The following is a 27,031-nucleotide window of genomic DNA, read 5'->3' as shown; positions in this document are numbered from 1 at the left end:
CCAAGAATTATGGGAACTGTAGTTCAAGGGTTCTGGGAACTGTAGCTTTGTGGAGGGGAAAACTACAGTTCCCAGGATTGTAGCCAAAATGAGGTAATGATGCAGGGACAAAGATGGCAAAAAGTTGCAAAGTTGACATATTATTTGAAAAGAATAGATTATTTATACTTCTAATAAGGTAAGGGTAAAACACCCCTATAATATAAATCTTTAGAAGGAGCAGTCATTGTGATCTACCAAAGTAAAGATGACTGTTGAGGGTTCTCTTCCTCCAACGTGTGTATAACTACCCAGGGTATTAAATGTTCCCCTGAAGAAGAGCTATGTATCATGGGATACCATGAGGTAATTTTGGACTCTGGACTTAATGGTCTTACAGTTTATTTCCATTAAGTTCAGTGGGAATTAAAGCCCTGGTAAGTGTAGGACTGTGCCTTAATTTAAGTTAATGGATCCCCCTGCTTTAAGATGTGTATATGTCTTTGACATGCGATGAGGAAGCTATGTTGCATTTGGGGGCCGTCCTGCTCATTCTGCTGAATGGGGCTCTGGACCTCTGCCCCAGAGCCCTGCCCTGACACTGTTGGGATGTAGATAATCCATCGTTTTTGAGCAATGAAACAGGATGTCCTGCAAGTCAATGATTCACAAGGAGATAAGAGGGACTTAAATTTAATAATGTTCTATGAGTTGACTGCATAATTAAATTAATATATCATAGGTCAGCTTAGGGTATATCTGGGGTATTATTTCAAATAGATCTGAAATGTGAGCGGAGTCTAAAGTTGCATTGGAAATCCACATTGAGTTTCAAGTTCCAGTATTACCAAGGCAACCATCACAGATCCATGTGTATTCTTGCTTTATTATCTCCCAAAGTTATTGGACTCCTTTTTTTGCCATATCATTTTTATTAATTTTACAATAATGCTTTCCATTACAATCTCTCCTCTTACATTATACATTTTGGCATTTTAGAGCCATGACTTCCTTCAAACCTTCCTTGTGATTTTCTGTCTTTCATTTCAAATTTCTGCATTTTCACTACTTAACCATTGCTTGCAAATCAAAAACATCAAAGGTTCATATTTTCTTATTCTTCTCTGCAGTGATTTTTGTACCTTTCCTTACAAAGCTTCTTGCAATCCTACCAATGTGTTTGATTGACTACAATTGTTTTCAAATAATTTACAAAATTAGTCCATTCCTTGAGGAACTTCTAGTCCCGCTGTTCTCGGATTCTTCTCGTCATTTTGGCCAGTTCCGCATACTCCATTAACTTCAGTTGCCATTCTTCCTTTGTCGGTAATTCCTCTTGTTTCCACTTCTGTGCTAATAAAATTCTTTCTTTTTTTAAAATAATTTTTATTAAGGTATTTACATTACAAAAAATGAAAGAGAAAAATAAGGAAAAAAGAAAAAATATCAAATAAAAATTGTTAAAAACAATCATTCTTTCCATCACATTATTTTTAATTTACTTGTTTCTCGGACCTCCTCATACCACCCTTTTTTGTATTCCAAATCAAATTATTAATTCAACAATTTATTTCCCTCTTTTTGCTACCCAAATCTTATTCTTAAATTATTACAATCTTAAATTGTGCTAATAAAATTCTTGCTGCAGTTGTTGCATATAGGAAAAGCTTAGTATCTTGTCTGTTAATGTCTGTACCTACAATTCCCAGTAGAACAGCTTCTGGTTTTTTAGTATATGTATATTTCAACATTTTCTTAATTTCAAAGTGGTTTGTCCAATTGAGGAACATTGGTTTTTAGGAGTTTCCAGAGGAACTGGACACACTTCTGATGGACAAAGCAAAACCATAAAAAAAAGTTATTTCAAAAGCAGCATTAAAGTCAAGACCTTGGCTATTTAATGGGCAAGTCAAGGCTCACAATTCATCATGAAGTCTAATTACCTTTGTTGCTGTACTTTATTACGTTTTATTGTGGACTCTGGGCATAATTGCATCTGTGTCTAGGAAGGTTTAGTGCTTGTCACCTGCAAAGACATTCTGCCCTTGGTGCAGGTTCTGCAAGCCCATATGAAAATGTAGCCCTGAAAAAGATCCAAGCATTTAAACAGCCATTGTTACTTGATCCCAGCTTAAATTACAGCGCGAAATGCTAAACATTTCAGTCCTCTTTGGGATATTATCAACTCTTTTATCCAGAGTGGGATGTGATATACTGCTAGGCTGGCAGATAACACAGCAAATAAAGGCTCTTTCAAATAGTAGTTCTTAAAGAAGAAACTGGGATCTCTGTTTGGAATAATGAGGAAAAACAGGCAGTTGGTCTGATGCCTTTCTTTTTAACTGCAAATTTTCTGTGGCAGCATAAATGAGTTGAAAAAGATACACTTTCATGCCTACTGACTTGTATTTAGATTGTTATTTAGATATGCTTCAGAGCTAATTAAAAAAAAGTAACTAGAATTCATATCTGAGGATTAGTATCCACATATTTGCAACAAACACAAAAATTAAATTTGGGTCCCCATCTGCTTATACCCTGGCCTTGCTTTTTCAGGTGGGAGGGGTACAAACAGGACCTATAACAAAATGTTGATCTTTTATCTGTACCACCTAACAAAAGTGCTCAACTTTCCAGTCAGCTTTGTCTCCTGAATGACACTCCATTTCACCACAATATCCTTTTTGTTGTTGTTATTGTTGTTGCTTTTTCTTAACCCCATTGGAGGAGGGCCTTCTTTCAAATGTCCTCACCTGCATACAACAGGTGCCCTTTTGGACAGTTTGTGCAATTTTGGTTGCAACCCAATACATAAATATATATCTGGGACTTACTTCTGAATAGAAATACAGTGGTACCTCGGGTTACATATGCTTCCTGTTACATACGCTTCAGGTTACAGACTCCACTAACCCAGAAATAGTGTTTCAGGTTAAGAACTTTGCTTCAGGATGAGAACAGAAATCGTGCTCCAGCAGCGCGGCGGCAGTGGGAGGCCCCATTAGCTAAAGTGGTGCTTCATGTTAAGAACAGTTTCAGGTTAAGAACAGACCTTCAGAATGAATTAAGTACTTAACCTGAGGTACCACTGTATGTAGACTTTCACTGTTCATTTATTGCTTGTGACTTTTCCTCCCTCCTTTTATTTTTATTTTTAAATACAAACTTAGGTGTGTGTTCTTAAGGGGAGGAGTCCCATTCCTGCTCGTATAATAGTAATTGGTTTGGGTTGTGGTTTTGTTTCGTTTTTTTTTTGTTTGTTTTTGTGGGGGGGGTTTACATGCGCCTTTTATTGACAGGCTGTTAACTGCCTTGGATATTGCACTTCATGGAAGAACGGCAGTAAAATCAAATAACTACATGGGACGTTTAAGATAAATACAAGGTGGCCTGGCTCACAATCTTTTAGCTTTCAAACAGGTGTACAGATGAAATGAATGGGAGAAGGTGGTCCTTTTGCTCAAGAGCAGAGGACGTCCAGAAGGACATGAGCATGGATGCATGGCCAGCCACAGGGTTGGCACAGGAATTCCTTGGCAGAGGCCTGGATGGCTTGGAAGGTGGCACAAAGCAGCTTGTTGGGGAAGGAGGCTTGGCAGAGCAACAAAACCTCCTCTAGACCCATAATCTCATTTGGAGTAAAGTGATCCCCGCACTGCAGCCAAGATGGCTTGTGGCTTTTGTGGGGATGAATGCAGCAGATGTTAAATCACAGGGGAATGTTAGCCCTTTGCCGTTGGATACCTCCTAGCCTTGTGGCTTTCGAGCTCAATACTGAACTGTAACTGGTGGGGTTTTGATTAGGAAAGGAAAAGCTTGCCCAAAATTTGCAGCTATCTTCTCTCCCCCGGCTATCTTCTCTCTCCTTTATGCCAGTAGGCAGGATGGTTCGTGTCAAGGGGGAAGAGGTGAAAATTATAGGTTGTCGAGAGATCCAAGTGCAGTTCAGACTGAAGCAGCTACACCCTTTTGAGACAATGCACTGGGAGGGGGCTGGGCTTGGGAGTTCCGCTCTCTGTGAGCTGTGGGGAACGGGATGCCATTTCAAGGAAGGAGGAGGTAAGGTGAAGAAGGTGGAGGACCCTGAGGTGCCCTGAGGACCACTTAAATCAGGAAGCCTGCCCTTCCAGCCTAGCTGAGACCTATTGGACTTTATGAGGCTGAATTAGATCAAGTGCCTACAGACTGGCTACATCTGTGCAGCGCAGCACTGTGCTGGAAAAAAATGCAATGATTGCTCAACTACAAAATCTGGTTATTTCATGCAAAGATCATTTTAATGAAGGCTTTCTCTTAGTTAATTGCCCTTTGACTAATTCACTTAGCTGACCTTTTTCTTTTAAGTACCACAGAATTGTTTCCTTAGCTGACCTTTTTTCTAAAAGAACAAAACACCAAACCACAGAATCGCTCTGTTCCTTTCGATAGACCTTTGCATCGTACTTGCTTGCCTCTTTATGTGACCTTCATCTGCAGGGTGTTTAATTAAGCCTTCCTTACGGACCCCCCGCCCAGTGGTGTACCCCTTGCTCACTCCTGATGCATTTGCGGCACTCAGGACACTCCCAGGCTGTTCCTACATTTGAGAGGGATTCAGTCACATACTGGCAGAAGCACCTTGTGCAATTGCAGTGGGTCTGGAAGTCTCGCTCAACAAACCAGCTCAGACTAAATTTCAGCAGTGTGTAAGGTTGGCTTGGTGGCTGCTTCTGCTTTGCACCTTATGCTCAAGAGGGGGTGATTTGTAACAGAGAAGCAGCTTTACTCTTCTCTTGCCAGCCATTTTTCTTTTGAAACTCCCCCTTCCACACACCAACTTACTACGCTGTTTCAGGTCTGTATTTCAGACTTAAACACAGTTGAGTATGGGCTAGCAGGGGAAGAGTTAAGCCTGTTCTCTTCATTATTTTTTTTTTTATCCATTGCAAATGCTTTCCTCTCCTGGAAGTGTATTTGCAAGGGGACAGACAGTTCCTGTCAGGCTAATGTTGCAAGAGAAGGGCTGTCCTGTAACCTTTAGTATGTCCTTAAAAGATTCTGGAGTATGTTTCCATTTCCCTACCATATGCAGTTCTTGATTTCTCAAGCACATAAGCCTGTCAGAAACTTGCACCTTCCCCCAGATGGTATGCAACCATATAGTTTTTCCTAACCATGTGGTGTGAGACAGTGTGGTGTAATGGTTATAATATTGGACAAGGACCTGGGAGGACTGGGTTTAAATCCCTACTCAGCCACAAGACTTGCTGGGTCACCTTCGGCCAGGCACCTTCTCTTAGCTCAAACTACCTCACAGGTTTGTACTGAGGATAAAATGGGGAAGGTGGAAGTACCATGTGCATTACCTTGAGCTCCTTGGTAGAAAGGCAGACGTTTAATAAGAAATGCGTAAAATAGCTAGCAAAGAGTACCATGCTAGAAATATCTAGGATGGCAGAAACCACGCGACTCCAGATAATGTTTAAACAGAAACTGAGTAATTCTTTCTCATTACAGGTTATCAAAATAGATGACCCCCTTTATCTTTTTCCCCCCAGAAGTGCGACCTTACTTGGTCTTGAAGTAAACCAAGGCCTGGTTCATTGCAATCTCTAGGAGAGTTATCAGGGCAGAAATTTGTGCCTTGCCTGTTTGTCTTCTTCACTTAAAATTCAGCAGAGCAAGAAACAACAATTCTGTTACATACATACAGCTCGGGGCCTGTTGCTTCTGAAGCTGCCATGGTGGGGGTAGAACTAACAGGTTAAAAAGCACATAAGGCCTTGCTTAGTGGGCAGAGTAGCTTTGAGTACCATGTATCTGGATTTCCCACCTGCTTCAGCCACAACAGGCATTTGTTGCGGTCTGGCATTGCTAAATTCCGTGGTATGGGAAGAAGCAGGACCCCAGGAAGACCATGATAAACAAAGGGTGACACTCGACCCTGTCTCTCAGACTTAGTGGCCTCACGATGGTCTTTCCAAGTGCATATTAAGAAGAGGAAGGTGGGTATTATTAGGGTTTAAAGTGCAGGATTGGGATCTGAAGGCTATTCTTAGCTCTGCTTCTAACTTCCTGGCTGAAATCCCAGCTTTGCTCAAAGTCGGTAGGAGCCTGCCGTTAACTTCTGTGAAGCCAGGCTCTTAACGACACCCAGATCCCAAATCAGGGAGACAGAAGTTCACCCCAAAATGTCAGGTTGCAAGCCAATGGTTATTTTTGTGGAGCAAGGGATATGAGCACGCTTATCACTGCAAAGGCATGAGCCTTGGATCGTGCTTCAGTAGTTGGATACAGAGGCTATACAGAAGCAGGAATCATCCACACATTTTGGCTTGGGTTTGCTAGCTGTGTTTTGTCCTTACCTTTTTCAGAGTCTTTTGTGCAACTCAGAGAACTTGGAGGGGTGTGTGTGGAATGATGGAGTGGCCTCTCCTATGGCCCTGGGCTTTAGAGCACACGGAAGCACTTCCACAGACTCCCAAGCTGAGCACAATGAGATTAACTCCTCCTGAGACTTGAAAAGGGGAGGCAGAGTTAATAGCAATAATTACAAGTAAAAATAAATAAAATACATCTGCCATGGAGCCTGGCCCAGGCTGAACCATCGTAGATAGCCCTAAATGCTCCTTTATTCATTCGGTATGTTAGCACTCCTTCAAATAGCAGACTTTGCTGGTGAGCGCTGACAGGATTGTAGCCAAAACTGAGGCCCAGAAACAAGAGGGGGAGATATCAGGATGCATGGGGGATCCAATGATGTCAAGAAGTTCAAAAATCTATTGGTTTTACTCTCTCTCTCTCTCTCTCTCTCTCTCTCTCTCTCTCTCTCTCTCTGACGGAAAACTAATACCCTAAACAACCCAGTGAGGACTGAGCATTCTCAGTGACCACATAATTCCAGGTGTCTGTTGTAGCAGGTAGGAAATAGAAAACTGGCAGGGAGGGCCAAAGGAATGGAGTATCCTCTGGCTGGTTGGCTGGCTGGCCAGCACACTGAACAGGAACACTTCACACTGCAGCATTTTGTTGCAGGTTGTACTAGTACGTCATTCTTAGGTTAAAGTGCTAATAATTGCACTCAGCTATCAGTTTTAAGACACCAAACCCTAATAAAAATTACGGGGTTATCATCATCCCAAATCTGAACTCAGAAATGTCAAAAATGTGGAACAGCTCTGGCATGTCGTTTGGCCGATCCTATAAATGGTTGAAAGATTTTTGTCCCTGTTATTGTTCAGCTCTGTTCCTGTTTAATTGCAGCTTTCCTGTGGGTTGCAGGTTATATAAGAATGTAGACGTTTCCTGATTACTGTCTAGCAGAATATCTGAGCCCTAGCTTAACATGACATGTTTGGCATTTGGATGACAATGAAAATCTTCATATATGGAAAACAATCCAGTTTCCATGGCCTCCTCGTGCCTACTCTAAAGGCACGCTTTGGTAGCTAAGGACATTTCCTTACAGTTATCCAAATCTGATGTGCTATAAAATTTACCCAGCAAAGGCTCTGCCAGGCAATGTCCTGATCACTCAGGCCTGAAACTATATTTCATCCCAGTCAACCTGTTCTCCACACACTCAGGGAGCTGCCATGGTTTTCATTGTGTTTCCCCGTGCCCTCTGCCTCCACCCGCCCTTTTATACTCTCGGCTGGCCCCTTTTGCAGCCAGGATGTTTTTTTTCTTGCCATTTTATTGTTCCAGTGACCTAGCAACTCTGCACTGATGGACTCTTGCCAGTCAACTTCCTCTCTGAGCTGCCTGACAGACTCCAATGATGTTGCCATCAGAAATGAGTAGAAGTTGAAATGGTGACAAAATAGGGTGTCCCCCCCCCTCATAATTCCTACTCATCCACATTATTCCTCGGTTGTTGTGGTGGCTGCGGTTCTTCTTCTTATTGTTATTAAAGCCCAAAGCATCAATTCTGTTTTACCAGGAACAGAAAGAGTTCACAAGAGAATTCCAAATGGGAATATAGATACTGGGTGGTGTAACATTTTAAACAAGCAAGAAAATCCATTTATACCAGAATTAACTTTGCTAATCTTGAGCACTGTCAAGAAGATAAGCGGAAAAGCATGTCAATAAAGCAAAATCATATGCAGAACTTATAGAAAGATGCCTTGGTGTTCATTATGCACCAGATCCAATGCCTACTGACGATTCTGAATAGAAAGGACTCTGTTAGCAGAAAAAATATTGCTGTAGATTGAGACTATGCCCAAAAACCAACACAGCCCTTATGCTGGTCTCATGCTGAACATTTTTTAGTATTCACAAAACATGGAGAGTCCCTCTTTCAAGTATTATTCAAAAAATAATAATAACGGATTGGCAACCTTACTTTTTAATTTTTGTAGACTTAGAACATAATAATATTGATGATGGTGGTGATTAATAATTCCTTAGAGGTGCATTGGCTCATTATGAGTTGTTAATGCATGGAGGCTAGCCCTTTTAAAGGGCTCTCATCTTCTCCTGTGCATTTAAACCAGTTTCTAGTCTACTCTGTGGTAATTTTCTGTCTCTCTCTGTGGTGGGTTGTGAGACCCACTTGGATTTATCTGGCATTGGTGTCCTGTCCTTGCTTGTTTTCCTAGTATAGAACACAGTAGGAACAAAATGGAGAGACATTACAAATGAAGTGATCTGCATAAGTAAATAGGAATGTGGATTGTCAATCAGAAGTATTGAGAAAACTGCATGTAATTCAACAAATGTGATGCCAAAACAGATTTGTATATATTTTGATAAATGCCACCTGTAAAACAAAACATGCAGCACTGTTGTTGATTTTAGGATGCTACAGTCAAGCAGTTTGCTGGTGCCACATTTATATGCCCAAATGGAACCACAGATTCTCACGAAAGGCACAAGTGCTTCCTGTGATCTTCCCAGTGGCCTGTGTGTGCTCCCAAGGCATGTGTGTGGCAGCTCTCTCTCTAAGTATGAACTTGTCCTCAGAAGCCAAAACAAATGTCAAAATAATGACATTCCCAGAATTTCAAAGCCCATTACACTGGGCTTGGCACTGGTTGCTCAATATTCAAGGTTTACAAATAATGTGAAATAAATGTGCTGTGGCTGCGCACGTGCCAGAGTGTGGCCTGCATGAGACCACGCTGGTGCAGTTTATTAAAAAAATAGTGGTACTTGTATGTGGTCTGTCCATGTGGTTTCCATTGTTTCCCTCTGTGCTGAACAGGTTGCCTGTCCCACTAAGGAAAGGGTTAATTGCATTCCCCTGCTTATCAGAGAAAACAGTGCACCCTTTTTAAGGAATATTCTCCACATGCTGAGGACGCTGTAGAATTGGTTTTCTGCTTTGAGGATTTTTCTCAGTGCTGCTCCTTTCAGGGAAAGAACACGGAAGGAAACTGAAAGAGTCCAGATTTAGGACCGAAGCTTTTGTTCGCACAGCACAAACTCGCTTGGCTTCAAAACGGCCTCCACCCATAATCATTACATCCGCAGCAGTGTTTGAAAAACACAGTCCAGAGAGCTGCTTTCCTAGTAGCTGATAAAGGAGTGGGCTGCTAAAGTGTGTGCTGCCTCCCCATGAAGCAGGAAAGGCCGACTGTCTTCTTTATTATTCTTTTCAGCCTAAACCTTACTGCTAAAGGTTTCCTACACAGACTGAGGAACAAGGGAATACAGATTTTCTTCTGTGACTCTTTCTCTTTCTCTCTCTCTCTCTCTCTTGAGTGTGAAGACTTACTGTGGATTTTGCCAGATTGCAAACATTACTTTTACAGTTTCAGTTACTTTTCTCATGAGATTCTCTTTTTGTTCAGTGCAGTTGAATTTCCAGAAAGATGAAGAACACATAACATATCTTTTTAGCTTTAAAGTTGCCAGATGCTCCTTTACTTAGAAGACACCCTTTCTACGGAAGGGAGTAACCAACCACTTCAGAACATGGCATTTGCATTAAGTACAACATGTACCTCTCATTTCAGAGACCACAACGATTGAGGGCCCAAAAAACAGACATGGTTCCTGCTAGAGATGTGTGATGCCCCCCCCCCCCCATTCTCTGCCCTTGAATCAGTGCATAAGCTAGAGTACTGGATATAATTTAGGGAGATCCAAGTATAAATTGCATTCATAAATGATGCTCAGCGGATACCTTTGGGCCAGTCACTTTCTCTAAACTACCTGATAGGGCTATTGTGAGGGTAAAGTCTTGGTTGGGGTGGGAGAGACCATGTACACTCTCCTGAGGAAGGGGGCGGGGGAATGTAATAAACAGCAAATGAAGGGAACAAAGTTGCGTAGAGTGACTCTCGTGACTGTTCCTCTACAGCTATGAAACTTGTAAATTAGGGAGGTTTAAATTTGAAGTGTGAGTGAGCCAAAGTACACCCACCAACCATGCTCTCTATTGACTGTATATTAGGCAAGCTTGTGAAGTGGTCTTACTCAGCTACTAATGTACGACTGACAGTACATGGGATGATATCCAGATCGGGCCATTTCCCAATTTTGCTAAATCTTTAGCTGGTGGGTAGGCAGGCCTTACCTACATAGCCTCACAATCACCTCATGTGTGTCTTGTTGATAAGAGTTCCGATATGGTTAAATTTTATTTCATTTTAACTGGTTGTTTTCTTAATCCATGTTTTCAATTTGTTAAAGCACAGCCTGAGTCTTTGCAATGGAGAGGACTAGAAACCTAAGTAAATGATTAATCCCTTCTTTTATTCAGTAAGATTTGCTAATCAAATTCCTTGTGCATCATAATGTTGAAAATATAATGCTGTGTAAACAGCACATTTATAGTGGATTGTGTCCCCCAATCCATACACACATACATACACTTTTGTAGCTGTTGAAGGGTGGAATCTACCAAGGACAAATTGTGGGGAAGGAGCTGATTATCTTTAACCTATATAATTTTCCACTTTTTGTCTCTGAATGTTTAATTTGTAAATGTGTTTTGAAAGGATAACTGCAGAAGACGAACTCTGAAGTATTCAACCATTCAAAATTTGAATAAATCAGAACTCAGAACTTCGTTTCTCTACTCAGCAGTGTTGCTTATCCTGGCATCCTAGCTGAAAAGCAAACACTTTTCTCTAATTCCCTTCTGCAAGTCTTCCAGTTAGCCTTTATATTCTGCCCAGAAATGTTTCAAAAACGTTTTGTTTCAATTTCCCGGTGTAGTAACAAATACACACAAAAGGAAAGGGGGGGGGGAATGAAGGGGCAAATAAAAATAATATAATTGTACCAATACAAAATATTCTGTTACAGATCAGATACGCATTTTTTAAAATAAAAATAGTAATACTGTATACACAGAAATGAAAAATACAGTTTCCCTTGTTAGCAGATGCCATAAATAAGTTAACAGAACAGGATGCATGCTATACCAAAGGGGTATGGTACATAGATTTCATAGAGTCTGTGAAATTTAGAAAAGGTAGCCATCTTTCTTTCTTTTTAAAACCCTTCAAATGTTGGGTTTAAAGTTCCTAAAATGTTTATAATATTTTCATTTAACAGCTGCCACATTCCAATACTTCCATTCGGTAATCCCCCTTTTTAGGAGTCTCACTTATAGGAGTTAATTTGAGCTTTGCTATCAAATTGAGCAGGAACAGGATTTGAGTTGTGAGCTTATCAGACTATACAAGTTAAGTAGGGTCAGGCCTCAACAAGTCTTAGTGGCTGCCCTTTGCAGAAATGGAGCGAAAGGATTCAGAGTCTATGTGCCTTTGACCTCTGTGAAAATAAAGATTTAAGTCGTATGGTAATGTTAGTGAGCTTCCTGCTGTTTGAGGCATGAACGACACCTGTAATCAAATGGAGCGCATAAGGAACATAATTTTGGGGAGATATCTCTGTACTTTATATAAAAGGCTTGTATTCCACTTTTCAGAACAGTCAGCCCACGAAGTGGCTTCCGATCCCTGAAATACACTAGTAACAATCATTAAAATACAAAAGTAAAACTGTTGAATCTGATTACAGTAAGACAATTAAACACGGACTAAAATAGGCTGAAACCAGCATTGGACATGCAGGGCCCAACCATTCTACCAATCTCACATTTTAATCCTCAAAGGCCATTCTAAAATAGCACATTTTTAGAGCTCATTTAAAAGAGCTGAGTGACATGGCTTGCCTGATGTCCCCCTGGAACTGAGTTTTATAAAGGGGAGGGGAGATCACAGAAAAGGCCCTGCTCCTTGAAAGTGCCCGGTAAATAACTGTTGGCATCATTGTCTGCTTGACCATCTCCTGCAGGGCAGCCACATAATTGGGAATGGTAGAAAAGGCAGGGCTAGTGCTGCTGACAAATGAACACATCTCATAGATTTAAAGGCAACTATCTTGAACTTGTTGTTGTTGTTTAGTTGTTTAGTTGTGTCCGACTCTTCGTGACTGCATGGACCAGAGCACACCAGGCACTCCTGTCTTCCACTGCCTCCCACAGTTTGGTCAAACTCATGCTGGTAGCTTCGAGAACACTGTCCAACCATCTCGTCCTCTGTCGTCCCCTTCTTCTTGTGCCCTCAATCTTTCCCAACATCAGGGTCTTTTCCATGGAGTCTTTTCTTCGACACCTCCCTTTCCATGGAGGCGCAGATTGCAGCTATAACAAAGGCAGCATTTTTTCATCTCTGCCAAGCTAAGCAGTTGGCTCCTTACCTCTCTCGCCCTGACCTAGCCACTGTGATCCATGCGACGGTCACCTCCAGATTGGATTATTGTAACTCGCTCTACGTGGGGCTGCCCTTGAGACTGACCCAGAAACTCCAGCGGGTGCAGAATGCTGCAGCGAGACTCCTTACGGGGTCTTCGCTGCGAGACCACATTCACCCGGTGCTATACCAGCTGCACTGGCTCCCGGTGGAGTACAGGATCAGGTTTAAGGTGCTGGTTTTAACCTTTAAAGCCCTATACGGCCTAGGACCCTCGTACCTACGGGACCGCCTCTCCTGGTATGCCCCACAGAGAAACTTACGGTCTTCAAATAAAAACATCTTGAAGGTCCCAGGCCACAGAGAAGTTAGGCTGGCCTCAACTAGAGCCAGGGCTTTTTCGGCTGTGGCTCCGATCTGGTGGAACGCTCTGTCACTAGAGACTAGGGCCCTGCGGGACTTGACATCTTTCCGCAGGGCCTGCAAGACAGAGCTGTTCCACCAGGCCTTTGGCCAGGGCACAGCCTGACTCCCTCCCTCGGCAATCTTTGTGGAGCTCTGACACAATGGTTGCCAGTGGCTTGATTTGAATCAATTTTATAATGAATGATTTTAGAGTGTTGTTTGTGCTATACTTTTGTACTGTTTATTGTTGTTAGCCGCCCTGAGCCCGGCTTCGGCTGGGGAGGGCGGGATATAAATAAAATTTATTATTATTATTATTATTATTATTATTATTATTATTATTATTATTATTATTCTCATGAGGTGGCCAAAGTATTGGAGCCTCAGCTTCATGAACTTACATCTTGAACCTACTTCCAAGGAAATGTTCATGGGGAGTTGGGCTGCACATAACCCAGACTGATTTATAAATAACATAAAAAGCAGCCGTAAATTCAGTGGCAAGAGTAAAAAAAATATGATGAAGTCCATTGTAATGTGCTATACAAATAGATCACATCCATTATGTGTTGTTTTAAGAACTTCACAATCCAGTCAAACAGCTAAAGTGGAAACCCAGAAGTTGGGTTAAAAGCAGAATCTGTTTATGCTGGATGCATTATAACAGTATCACAAATGTGTAGGAGGAAGTAGCATTTATAATAGGCAAATCTGGTAATCATCACAACTCATGTTGTAGTTATAACTCGGGAAGAAAGCCACAGATACCGAAGGCTGTGCGATAATTTCATATTGCAAGTAAAATAATTTATCTTAACAAGAGGAGAGGATGGACACCATTTCTGCTCAAATCAGGAGGCAGTGACTTTGTATGTGACAAAAGAATTTATAACTGAACTTTACCTCTATGTATAGGGAGTTACTTATATAAGAGGCTATTGTAGCTTCTGCTTAGCTAATTTATCTCAAAAGACCAGTTTTCCTATTGTTATCTTACTTTCCTCAATGTTATAAGATCTGCATCCAGATTGGAATTGCTTTTTAGGTGTTCTAATTGTTTTATCACTTGTGCGCTTGCTACCCTCTTTTTCAGGGTGGGGAATATAAGTTTAATAAATAAATAGTAGGATAAGGATTTCTTTCTCATGCACTTGATCTAGAGCGTGAAGGAGCCAAACCTTTACTAAGGCTGTATATACATAAAATGCAGTGAAGATCATCCATCACAAATCTTAAAAACAACTGCAACTAAAGACAATGATAGAAACAATCAACTAAAATTAGGGGTAAACAGTACCACTTGCATAGCATCAGAAATACAACAAACTAGGCATCAGCAGGGCCAGCCCAAGACTGATACAAAGAATGAGTTCACTGTTGGTATAGATCAGTGGTGGCCAAACTTGGCCCTCCAGCTGTTTTTTGGACTACAACTCCCATCATCCCAAGCTAACAGGACAAGTGGCCAGGGATGATAGGAATTGTAGTCCCAAAACAGCTGGAGGGCCAAGTTTGGCCATAGCTGGTATAGATGATATAACCGTTTATAACTCATTAAAATTCTGACTACATCTCATTATAGTATGTGCGCATGGACACACACAGAGAGAAAGTGGAAGTGAGTGAGAGAACAAGCAAGAAAGCATAACACAACCTTAAAGGGAAAATTGTGTGGGAGGACTATCAACACTTTCCAGAACCTCTGTGTCACAAAAGAGCATGTGATTCCACCCGGATAAGGCATTAGTGTGTCACTGAGCAGTCAAGTCTGATGGCTCGTTCCTCAAAACATTTGGAAGGAGGAATGGAAGGTGCATACATTTTTGCATACCCACCCCACACGCATACCCAACTTTTTCTGCTTGAGTGCTGCTAAAAAGGGACTATGGTCTACATTACATTCCAGGCATTGAGTTACAAATGCATGTGCTGCACAGCCTGCTAGGTTTTCGAATTTCTAGAGCAAACTGACCCTGGCAAGCAGCTTGTTGTCTGGGGGCATGATTTGTTGGTGTGACGCTGTCAGATACGAGCACTCTGGACACTCATGTGTGCTGGCTCTGGAATGTTGATAACAGTAATCGAACGCACAGGCTTCTCACAGATGAAGGAAACCTACAGGACAGAGTTTGCCAGACCACTGTTGTTATGAGAATAGACTTGGCTTTGCCTTGTATGGTCCTAGAAGAGATTCTGAATCCAGAAATACATTATCTGAAAGCACATCTCCCCGTCTCTGTGTTTAAGCTGAAACATCTTTACATATGGATAACTTGTGGGTTTCCCAAAGGCATCTGGCTGGCTACTGTGAGAACAGGATGTTGGACCATATGGGCCATTGGCTGGATCCAGCAGAGCTATTCTTATGTTCTTATGTTCTTAACTTGCAATGATCATGGGCTTCGCTAAAGCATGATCACTGCTGGTAATGATCACCAACTGTTTGCAGCCAACCCATGGTCTCTTGGAAAGATGTTAAAAATAATTAGGAGGATAAATTAGGTCAACAGGGTGTAATTACAAAGCTGGGATACATTCCAAAGTGCAGTAATTCATGCAGCTATGACTGCCAGGGGCAGGGGATATGAAAACAAAGGATTCGGTGGTGGTGTAGTGTCTGTTGCTAGAGAACTATTGGCTCTGGGATGATACGAAAAAATTAATGCCCAGAATTTTTTGCTGCTGCATTGCTATTGGTAGTCTGAAATGAGAAATGAGTGGAAACCCAAGATGATTCACATGAGATGTGACGGAGGGGGCACATGGGCATGCACATACATACATTCTCCCTCCCTCTCTGTTTTTGTGCACACATAAGCACAGGTTGGGCCCAAACACAAACAGACATAACAACCATCTGCCGTCCGCTAATAAATTTGTGACTTGTCCAGGGTAATTAGGATCAGACCTGGGTTTGCTTCTGTTTTAATGATCTTTTTTCCTCCCTTCCAGCCATTATGAGCAGCGAAAGTTCCAACATCAAAACAAGGACTTCCAGCTCTCATGCACACAGTACAGATGCCTTCAGTGCCCTTGGCAGTGTCAAAGGAAGGACACTGTGGACGATAACCAACAGTGCTTCTGTGTCTACAGCCAGAACAAGAAACTCTGCTTATATTGAAATGATAAGGTCTGGAGATACAGCTCAGCAGTCATCTTCGGTGATGCAGGCCAGAAGAGCTGATACCTCACCAAGTTCCTTGGATATTGCTGGATTTGAAACAGGGACTTTGAGGATACATTCTCCCAGGACACCTGTTTCTTCACTTTCAGAGGATAATCACCCAAGTGAGTTCCACCATCAAAAGTCTTTTTGTATCTGAATGGACTGTCAAACCCTGGGAAAATACTTGAAACAATAAAGCTGAATGGGTGTGCGTAAGAATAAGGAGAAGTTGGATGAGGCACAGATTGATTTGAAAGGCTATGGTCATTCCTTTGTTAACGATTAGATGTCCAAACATAAAGGTGTTTAATGGTGTTTGTGATCATTAAATTATGCATGTTTGTAGTTAGTCTTAGTTGAATTTCACTGAAAATGAAAACAAATGGAATCTGAGACACCCCCCTTTTCAAGCAAAGGTATGAATAAGATGCCACACAAAGCTGAACCTGCATACATTTATGCAAATAACGAATTTTGTATATATTCGCCTATTTTGCAAGATTTACCCTCCAGTTGCTTTTTTGTGTAATGCCCAAGTATAATATAGTTATTGCAAGTTCTGTACAACCCTCGACACCAGATGTAATTCAAGACATCAGATGGATGGAAGCCATGGTTCCACCTCAAATACCAAATTCTTAGAGCCTGATAGGGTTTAATTTTCTCATTTCATATTTACAGTTACTGGGAGCAGCCACCATATAGATAGAATATGGGATGCAGACAGCACAACATCCACTTTGCATATAATCAGCATGGACAGTTCAACAACAGCCAACAGAGGCACAGAAAGGACTTCACAGTTTCTTACAGACAGTGTCGCTCTGACTGATTCATCAAGAAAAGAACCAGTTTCTCAGAGGGAAGTCACCACCTTTCCTGATCGAACCCAGTTCCCGTCTCATGCAACACATTCCAGAGGAAGAAGTAACGCATCAAAGGTCACACAATTTCCTGATTCTTCAGCAAGGATTCGGCTTGCCCAGTCTTACTTGCCTCCAAAGACTAGTATGTTGTTGTTTTTTCTGTTCCAAATGACTACTACTTAATGAATTCCCATAGAGAAATAATAGCATTATACTGTTTTAGAACTGCTGTAGTGTAATGCCGTGTAAGCTGTGAGCCAGGAAGTTACTGCAGATTTTATCTCAGCTGAGCAAATATTGGTGGCGACAGGGAAGCCATTATTTCTCAGCCTCCTTGCATCTCAGATTTGGGGATGATACTTGGCTATCTTGCAGGGTTTTTGAAAGTATTCCTGAGATAATAGATGTGAAAACTTTAAGCTCTCTAGTTTGTTCCAAAATGCAAAGGATTGTTTATGATTAATTTGAGGGTTTTTTCTCCAGAAGTGGTAAGGCAAGTCACCATTATGATTTGAGGACTAGATCAGACTTTCTCAACCTCAGCCCTCCAGATGTTTTGAGACTACAATTCCCAGTATCCCTGACCACTGGTCCTGCTAGTTATGGATCATGGGAGTTGTAGGCCAAAAACATCTGGAGGGCCGAGGCTGAGGAAGCCTGGACTAGATTCTTGGCATGCCGTTTAAAAATCACAACAGAAACTATGTTGATATTTTATGTGAAATCAAAACAATTCTCATTCTATGTCATGGTAGTAGTCTGTTGATGGTGGATAGTAATATTCCTCACTGAAATTCATAAAGCAGAGCATGGTGAAGCTATCCGTTCCTTGTCATCAGCATGGATAGTATACTTTTGGTAAAGACTGAGGTTCCCGTCTGGGGTTTCATGACTAGTAACCACTGGAAGACATCTTTTCCACTCATAGAAAAAAGGTAGATGGAAAGGGGCAGATGGTTCCTATGTTTTTAAATAGTTATGCAAAAGAAGAAATTTTACCAGGAATTTTGGAGAGTTGATTTAGGTTCTAGACGGGTGAATCCTGATAAGACAAAAGTGGAAAAGATGCAATGTGGGGAAAATCCTACTGCTTCCACAGTATCCCTTTTCTTTAGAATCACCTTCTTTTGTTCACTCACATTTCTTCCCATGTTTTCCCACCTCCCATGCCATGAGGAGGCACAGTTTTAGCACCAGCAATCGGCAAAGCACTATTAATGCTTTTCAGAACTTCTGTGCCTTGAAATGGAACACTTCCTCTTTATTGCTTCCTGTTGATCCAAGCTGGGATTTTATTTGTTCACCTCTTGAATAGCCTTTCCCAATTTATTTCTTTTATTAATTTGCTACCCAACCCTTCCTCCCAAAGGAGCCCAGGACAGCAAAACAAGAAAGCAACACAATTCAATTGCCCCGCTCTCAGTTTCTCTTCCAGGCGGTGGTGGAGTTTACTACTGATCATTGACTTAGCTCTGGTTTCATTGCTAAGAACAGAAAAGGGAGAAAACCAACAAGTGAAACAGGCAGGGGTAGAGTGAAAAAGGGATGGGCAGAAGAAGCATTGGCTACCTCATATCCTGCTGATAAAATCTGTGCATTCTTTGGGTTGGGACCTGGTAGGAAGAAAAGAGTGAGTGAATGGGGATGCCAAGACTTGGGAGCACTGCTTCCATTTCTTGACAAAGAGGCCATCTCCTTATTTGGGACCAAGGGTATTCAGTGGGCATACTTACTTGCCAGCAAGATTATTTCGTAGGATGTCTGAGGGGGGGCTTTTGGAATAGCTGTTGGCTTTTGACTTCCTTTTGCCTACCATTTAGCCACAATCTTATCCTGAACTTTGATGGCTTGCTGCACTTTGATCCTTGCTGCAAAAGGGCTGCAGACATAGCTCATTCAGTTAATGGAAATGGGCTCTTTGAAATACACAATGTCTGTTGGAAGCTGACGGGGTAAATAATCATGGTTGTGTCTTATCAAATGCTGCCTTATTAAAGTCTTGTTATAATAATGCATAGAGTTATAGTGTCACTCTGAGGAGGAGCTTCCAGCTGAAAATGGATTGCATCACAATAGTAACACCAGCTCCCTTTGGTCAATCCCCTCTGTCAACATTGCATGTCACAGTTGTGATGTGCTTTGCAGAGCAAGTCTGAAGGTGCCTTGGCTGTGGTGCAGGTGGACTTAGCTGGGACATGACTTTGTGGGCCAAATTAAGACCCCGTGAGCCTAATTTGGCTTGTGGGTGAGAGCCTTGCAGTTAAAAAGAAAATATGTTGCACAACGATCACTCAGAAATATGTGCCAGAGTTAGCATCTTCCCCGTCTTTCCAAGATCTTGTTCTTTGCTTTCTCAAGTCTCTTGCTCTTTCTGGTCCCGAAACGTGAGTCACACTAGAGGTTCCTTTCATAACACAATCCTATAGCTTTGCAGGGTTTACAGTATTCCACTGGGTTTAAAGTGGAGCAAGCTATTGCTTGTAGGAATTTCCTAAAAATGTAGATATTTTTGAATATTTCAAAGCAGTTCTTTTATACTAGCACTTTCCCCTCAGATTTTATTATAAAGGTTTTAAACCCCAACTTTCCCCCCCAAGGTTTCATCATTTCTATCAGCTGGTGCAGGGACTGGAGCACAATTAACTTGTTTTCTGTTAAATATGTGTGAATGCAGTTATGGGAAGAAACGCAGTAAGATCCACCTTCAGTGCCTGCTGGTGGCACATCTAATATCTTGCTCTTCTATTTCAGCTGCAGAAGACAGTAGTCAGCCAAGGAGTAGCTCAAATACAGAGAGAAGCGTTTCCAGTTCCCACACAGATGATGTGTCTGTTTCAGGTTTAAATGACAGGGGTGGAGAGAGGACATTACGTACTTTAAGAGATGTCAGCAGAACTCTTAATGCAACGCATATATCCCCAACCACTAGCAATGAAATCTCCACCTCTTCAGGCCTCATGGGTTCCTCACATGTGTTAACTCCAGTACAGACTGGACAAATTGATTCATCACCAGAGGACAATGATTTCACTGAAGCAGCACTTCCACATTTCCAAGCTCCTTCAGAAACAACAGGTACAGGATGAAGATCTCTTTTATTACAGGTTTTGGAGCACTGTTTCACTTGTCTGGTGTGAAGATGATGCCCAAACATTAGCAATGAATATAAACTTGAAGAGAAAAAGAGCAAATACCTTATAGCTCAGAGACAGGAAACCTGTGTTCCTCAAATATTGTTGGGCTCTGTCTCCCAGACCCAAAAGCACCAGAGCGCCCTCTACAGCAGCACCCAGTTCAGTGCAGGCATTAAAAGCACAGAAATGAAGCATCACTACACACACACAGTCATAGGTTCACTCCTTTTTCTACTACTCACAGGTAACCACCCTTTTGACTGACCCAACACAGGATCACACTTTCTCATCATACTCTAAGGCATCTTTTTGAACTTCATTGCTTTTGTCAGACAAAAGGAGATATGGACTTGTTTTCCATTAGAGCTGTCTGAATATAATTATGGGAAGAAATGCAATGTGATGCCCTTTTAGCGCATGCAGATGGCACATCTAATGTCTTGCTCTTGTGTTTCAGCTGCAGAAAACAGTGGTCAGCCAAGGAGCAGCTCAAATACAGAGAGAAGTATTTCTAGTTCTCACACAGACAGTGCGTCTGTTTCAGGTCTAAGTGATAGCGGCGGAGAGAGGACATCGCGGACACTGAGAGATGTCAGCAATTCTCTTAATGCAACACAACTATCCACAATGGCTAGCAATGAAATCTCCACCTCTTCAGGCCTCACGAATTCCTCTCACATGTTAACTCCAGTACAGACGGGACAAATGGATTTGTCACCAGGGGACAATGATTTCACCGAAGTAACGTTTGCACTTTCCCAGGCTTCTTTGGGAATGACAGGTAAAGCATGAAGATCTCTTTTATTCTAAATCTCAGTGTACTGTTTCACTTGCCTGGTGTAACAATGAAACCAAAGCATTAGGATGAATAGATTTTAAAAACAAAAAACGAGAGCAAGGGGAGATAGGCTAAGATTAGAGAGACAAACCACTAAAGGAGGTTTGGAAATAAACTTGCCTACAAATGTGCAGACAACTGAACAGTAGCTCTTTAATCTCAATTAGGTTTAGAAAACAGGACAGGTGTTATGGTATGTTTGAGCCCACACAAATCTGCATCAGATTCAGTCAGTCATTATCCTGTTTTTTTACACTAAGTAAGGAAACTTTAAAATCTAGAAAAAATGGAGGACTATTCAAACATGAGGTTTTAATTGTTGGTCATTATTCTTTAAGACTAGAATGTCTAAATAGTATAGTGCAGTGGTACCTCGGTTTAAGAACAGTCCAGTTTAAAAACAATTTGGTTTACAAACTCCACAAAGCTGGAAATACTCCACAAACACTATGAGAACAACTCCTTTTCTCCCTTGCAACCTTCTTTGCTCCCCCAGTCTACTCCAGACTGACTCCCAACTGTCTTGAACAGATTTTAGGGGCATACTGGGGCAGGGCAGGGGGATCTGCTGTATCAACAGTGACTTGTTGGTAGATCACCGGATGTCACCAAATATGCCTTTCAGAACCTTAACGTATTTTGACTGATTGATTGCTGGTAATAATAACAACATATTGTCAAATATCTATTTTCTTCCTCCTGGAATACATATGTGAGTTTAATCAAGTTTAAACTTTATGGTGAATGGAGCTAATATACTGGAGTATATGTAGTTATATATACTGTATTTTTCGCCCTATAGGATGCACTTTTTCCCCTCCAAAAATGAAGGGGAAATGTGTCTGCGTCCTATGCTATGGGGCGAATGCAGGCTTTCGCTGAAGCCTGGAGAGCGAGAGGGGTCAGTGCCTGGGGGGGAAATAATTCCCCCCCCCTTTATTTCCCCCCAAAAAACTAGGTGCACCTTATGGGATGGTGCGTCATATAGGGCGAAAAATACGGTATTTGTGAAAATGTGTGGCTAACGGGAACACTTGTTTCTTATTAAAGGTGGATATTAAAGAGAACTGTTTCAAGTGGTACATTAGTTAAATACTTAAATAAAAATTATGGTTCAGCTTACTGGAAATATAAAAGTATAATAAATTAGAGCATATGTACCGCACATATGCATTTTAACCTATAACAAGTGTAAAAATAAAGACATTTTTTAATGGTCTTGGAGATTATAGCAGCTGAAAAACCAGGTACTGAAGTCAAGCAATTTCTCCAACTATTGAGGAATGGATTAATGAAGTATGGAGGTACTTAACATGGTATATATATACTTGAAAGAAAAAAGACCTAAAAAGATGCTTATTATTAATTTATGCTATAAAATGTATCTAATCCAAATTAATGTTTCCAATGTTACGATGACAACTGGAAATAAAAACCAACCATGTAAAAAAACATTAAACTTTTTAATAAAACAATGGGTTGTTTCCAACTAAATATTTTTGTGAGTGGAATGACTTCTGCTCTCGCAGTGGAGCTTCCCATCTCTCCTCCAATGGGCTCTGAACCTTCCTAATCAGAGCAACCCATCAGAATAGATTTGGGTTTGGTGTGGGGGCACAGTGTGGGAGGAGAGGAGGGAAAGTTCTGTTGTGTGGGTGGAAGCCATTCCTCTTGCGCATTGATTTTTTTTTAATTCAACCATTAATCTAGGCATTCATTATTTTTATTGGGCTGCAGCGCGCATGCCCCCCTTCATGTTTTCCATTTGATCTGCATGATTATAAGAAAACTACATAATAAAACTTGAGATACTCTTTCTATACCTGGAGACGGCATACATCATTTTGTTTTACTGTTGTGTGTTTCAGCTACTGAAGATCTTGATCACCAGTCAGCAAGCAGCTCAGATACAGAGAGGAGTATTTCTAGTTCTCATACTGACAGTGTACCTGTTTCAGTTCTACCTGACAGAGGTGGAGAGAGGACAGTACAAACTCTAAGCAACAACAGCATTTCTCAGAACACAACACAAAAGTCCATCGCCGGTAATACTGAAATCTCCAGCTCTTCAGCCCTCCCTAATTCTTCTTACATGTTGACTCCGGAGCAGACCAGACAGACGAATTTGTCAACAGAGCACACTGATTTTATTGAAGCAGCAGTTACACATTCCCAGCCCCCTTCAGAAGCAACAGGTAAAGAATTAAGATCTTCTGTTTTGTTACACATTTGAGAACACTGGTTTGCCTTGGCTGGTGTAAAACCAAATTTCCTGTGGAAAAAGAGGGGATTGCTCCCGATCCTAGGCAATGAGAGAAAGTTCACATAAACTTTGCGTTCTAGCCCTGGGGACTCTTGTTTGTGCTTAGAGGACACCTTTGAACAATTTAGCCCTTTTATGACATCCCTTTTCCAGCCCCACCCATCACCCCCTAAGGGCTGATCTGAAGATTACACACTCCCTGGAAATCAGTATCTGTGTGGTAAGTGCCCTTTCCCTCTCAGTGGTATTGTTTATATAAGTCTCCATATGAGCCAGGGCAATAATGTTGGGACTTTCCACACACTCCATGGTGGCTGCTATCGATCATGAGTGGGCTGGAGTAAAAGGAAACGTTTCCCGTTGTGGCCCCAACTCCTGTGGCGAGCTATGCTGCGGCTTGACTTGGGAATGGAAAACTTTCTAAAGGGATGTTGAGCCCCATAAGGTGTGTAGCCTTTTTATCACCTGCTCTGAAAATCCTTTCTTTTCGCCATACTCCAGGGCCACTTCATAAGTTACAGCGTTAACATTGAGTTCACTGATGAACACTTCCATGTGGTGACACTTCCATGCGAGGGACATAATATCTGGTCACATCCGCACCATGCATTTAAAGCACATGGCTTTCCCCCAAGGAATCATGGGAACTGTAATTTACAATTTACACTTAACAAACTACAGTTCCCAGGAGTCTTTGAGGGGAGCCATGTGATTTAAACACATGGTGTGAATGTGACCTATAAGTGGCTTGTCATCTGAGTGCCAGTGTTGTGCATTCATTCATAGTAACTGCTGGAGTAGATGATCTCAAAACAGTATCAGCAATCCACATGGGGAGTGGCTTCCAACTGTCATTTTATTTAAGAAGCAGCACACATAGTAAATGGTTACCACAGTTAAAATAGTCTAAAACAACTCAATTAGGAAGTTCCTGCAAGTGATTTTTTGAGTCTTGTAGGCCTCGTTGGACAGATGGCATTAGCAGATTCTGGCTTTTAGAACTCTTGGAAAAGGAAGCTGCTGTAGGAACAGTGCTGTAAAAAGATAATAACTTCTCTCGCCGGGTCTCTTGTTAGGCTCACAGTGGCCCCAGGGGCATAGCATTCCTACCCTGGAAGCGTCTTCCTAAGTCAAAGGTCTGGGTAACTCAAGACAGTATTGAAAAAGGAAATTTTTAACTACTATGTACTCTTCCATCGCTCTTGTGAGACGCAAATACGGGCTTTTAGGATCTCTTAAGCGACACAAGCAAGGCTGTAGGTGACACATACATCTCTGCTTTTGATTTGGAACATCTCACTAGTTGTGGCCTCTGCTCTGGTTAAATTCAAATGGAAAAATCCACATTTTAGCTTTAGTAATTTAGCTTATTAGAGTTTCTACTGATTAATTCCATTGACCTAAATGGAATATGTTGCCCAACTAAGACCATGCCAGAGATAATGAGATGTAGGATAGTGACTACCTCTTCTAATTGGATTGGCTAGATGAAGCCATAATGAGTTACTAGATTCGAAATTTTAAATTAGGTTAGTAAAGATGAAAAGCAGGTGGCCACTATGGCACATTTTTTAAAGAAACTATAGGGGATACATGATTTTGTCTACTCATGGGAAAGCTCCCAGCTCATTGTGTTTTTCTTTTCTCTTTACAGAATGTTTGTTGTTTTTTTAAAAATGAACACCATAGAATAAATCTAAATAAGCAAATTCTCCTGAAATGTAAAACATTTCCATATCATTAAAAAAAAATACAGAAGGTTGTATTTGGATGAGATGACAGTGACATTAGAATGATAAACTTGAAAACTGAAAATCATGATTTTTATAATAGGCTGCTATCCTAAACACACTTACAAGATAATAAGCCCCATTGGACACATTGTGACTTACTTCTGAGTAAATGTGCATACAGTTGCACAATTAATGTATATGCATAACTTTAGTCTGAACTTGTAGACAAAGTTCTAATTCCAGTTCGTTCTCTTCTAGATGTTAGGAGTAGCCAGCACACATTCAACAACTTTGGTTCAGAGGAAAGGGTTTCTCAGACTGAGAGTATGTTCTCTACTGCCACATTCATCAAAAGTGGAGATGGGGCATTAGGATCTCTAACTATCAAGAGCAAATCCACAGATGCAACAGAGCTATCAACCTTTGATCTGGAAAATGTCAGCTCTTTAGATTTAACCCAGAACTTGTCAACCTCAGCCCAAAGTGGAAAGGAAAGTTTCCCATCTACCCAGATGGATTTCAGTGAGTCCTCAAAAGAGCATTTATTTACATATTCCTCCAAAACCTCTGCCTATTCATCTTCTGCAATAGATCTTTCAAGTGAGTATTCAATTTTTGTTATTGCTTCGGTTAGAAATCGGCTTTTTTCCTGTCTGTCTATGTAGTTTTCTCCATAATCTTCCCCTTATTTCTTCCTTTTTAAAGTAACAGTCAGCTTTTAACTATTGTATTATACACATGAATATGAACGACTATAACTTTGCTCTTTGCGACACATCCACACTTTATATAACTGTCCTGTGCACACGTTATACCTTTAGAGCACAGTCAAAACACATTCTTTCTCTCAAAGAATTCTGAGCACTGTAGTTTACACCTCACAGAGTTACCATTCCCAGCAATCCTTAACAAACTACCATGCCCAGAATTCTTTCAGAAAGGAACTGTGATCCGAATATGCTTTAGAGGTATAATGTGTACACAGCCAAAGTGTTTTGTATACATTTGTGGTTCCTGTGGCAAAACTTATGAAAATGTGCATAATGCATGTATGTCTTTACACACACAAGCACATGCAACCGGAGCCCCTGCTATACATGGAACAAATATGCTTATCATGTAAAGCAGGGGTTACCAGTAGCCCCACTCTGCAAATTGGGCTGCTGAAATAGAGAGAACTTAAGGGGAAACCAGGACTGGATTTCTGTGTGAAAGGAATGCAGTTCTGCACAACAAATTCCTGGGCATGTATTCAGAAGAATTCTTACTTTGCATTCTTACCCTTGCCTCAGCCCTAGCCCACTGCACTGCTATTTCACATGTAGTGGACTTCAAGTTCCAGGGGGGAAACATACTACAAAATAGTACATCTGAAGTCTGCTCATACCTGATTAAAAAATGTGAGGTTGCCCTTATGTGCAGCAATTTCTGCTGCTAAAAAGTTACGCCATTTTAAAACTTAGTAACAGCTTGACTCTTTGGCAATAGAAGAGTTTGGATTTGATATCCCGCTTTATCACTACCCGAAGGAGTCTCAAAGCGGCTAACATTCTCCTTTCCCTTGCTTCCCCACAACAAACACTCTCTGAGGTGAGTGGGGCTGAGAGACTTCAGAGAAGTGTGACTAGCCCAAGGTCACCCAGCAGCCGCATGTGGAGGAGCAGAGACGCGAACCCTGTTCCCCAGATTACGAGACTACCGCTCTTAACCACTACACCACACTGGCTTTCAGGACTCAGACCCTTAGTGTTGTGCCATCTACCCTTTAGAATTTCTTCCTGTTAAATATTAGACAGGCACTGTCTCTGTCAACTTTTCAGTACATACTGAAGATCTTCCTCTTCCAAAAAGCCTTTTAAGGAGATATCTTTCCTGGTCTATATCTGCATTACAATTTTTTTAGATGTTTTAATTGTTTTATCACTTGTATATTTGCCAGCCTAGGCTCCTTTGGGAGGAAGGCTGAGGGAATAATAATAATAATAATAATAATAATAATAATAATAATAATA

The 27,031-nt window shown here is 41.3% G+C and overlaps 1 protein-coding gene and 1 long non-coding RNA gene across 3 annotated transcripts in view; one reads left to right on the top strand and one right to left on the bottom strand.

Annotated features, from left to right (window-relative positions):
- HEG1 (heart development protein with EGF like domains 1) overlaps nucleotides 1–27,031 on the top strand; it is a 61,793-nt gene that overhangs the window by 11,049 nt on the left and 23,713 nt on the right. Inside the window, exons 3-8 of one of the 2 annotated variants that reach the window (XM_083731861.1) lie at nucleotides 15,972–16,307; nucleotides 16,867–17,193; nucleotides 19,803–20,126; nucleotides 20,643–20,966; nucleotides 22,892–23,218; nucleotides 25,278–25,619. In XM_083731861.1, coding sequence (XP_083587987.1) covers nucleotides 15,972–16,307; nucleotides 16,867–17,193; nucleotides 19,803–20,126; nucleotides 20,643–20,966; nucleotides 22,892–23,218; nucleotides 25,278–25,619 — 1,980 coding nt within the window. The remainder of the gene's footprint in view (nucleotides 1–15,971; nucleotides 16,308–16,866; nucleotides 17,194–19,802; nucleotides 20,127–20,642; nucleotides 20,967–22,891; nucleotides 23,219–25,277; nucleotides 25,620–27,031) is intronic. The other variant, XM_083731862.1, reaches the window with a different exon arrangement.
- Nucleotides 1,186–6,681, bottom strand: LOC310825349. The gene is made up of 3 exons (XR_014555214.1): nucleotides 6,324–6,681; nucleotides 1,923–2,062; nucleotides 1,186–1,347 (listed from the first exon to the last, which is right to left on the bottom strand). It is a non-coding gene; the product is annotated as an uncharacterized lncRNA (long non-coding RNA).

This window comes from Podarcis gaigeae, assembly GCF_964106915.1.
Source record: "Podarcis gaigeae genome assembly, chromosome: 1".
Lineage (NCBI taxonomy): Eukaryota > Metazoa > Chordata > Lepidosauria > Squamata > Lacertidae > Podarcis > Podarcis gaigeae.
The sequence above is the reverse complement of the archived record's forward strand: the minus strand, read 5'-3'. Positions and strand labels throughout refer to the sequence as shown.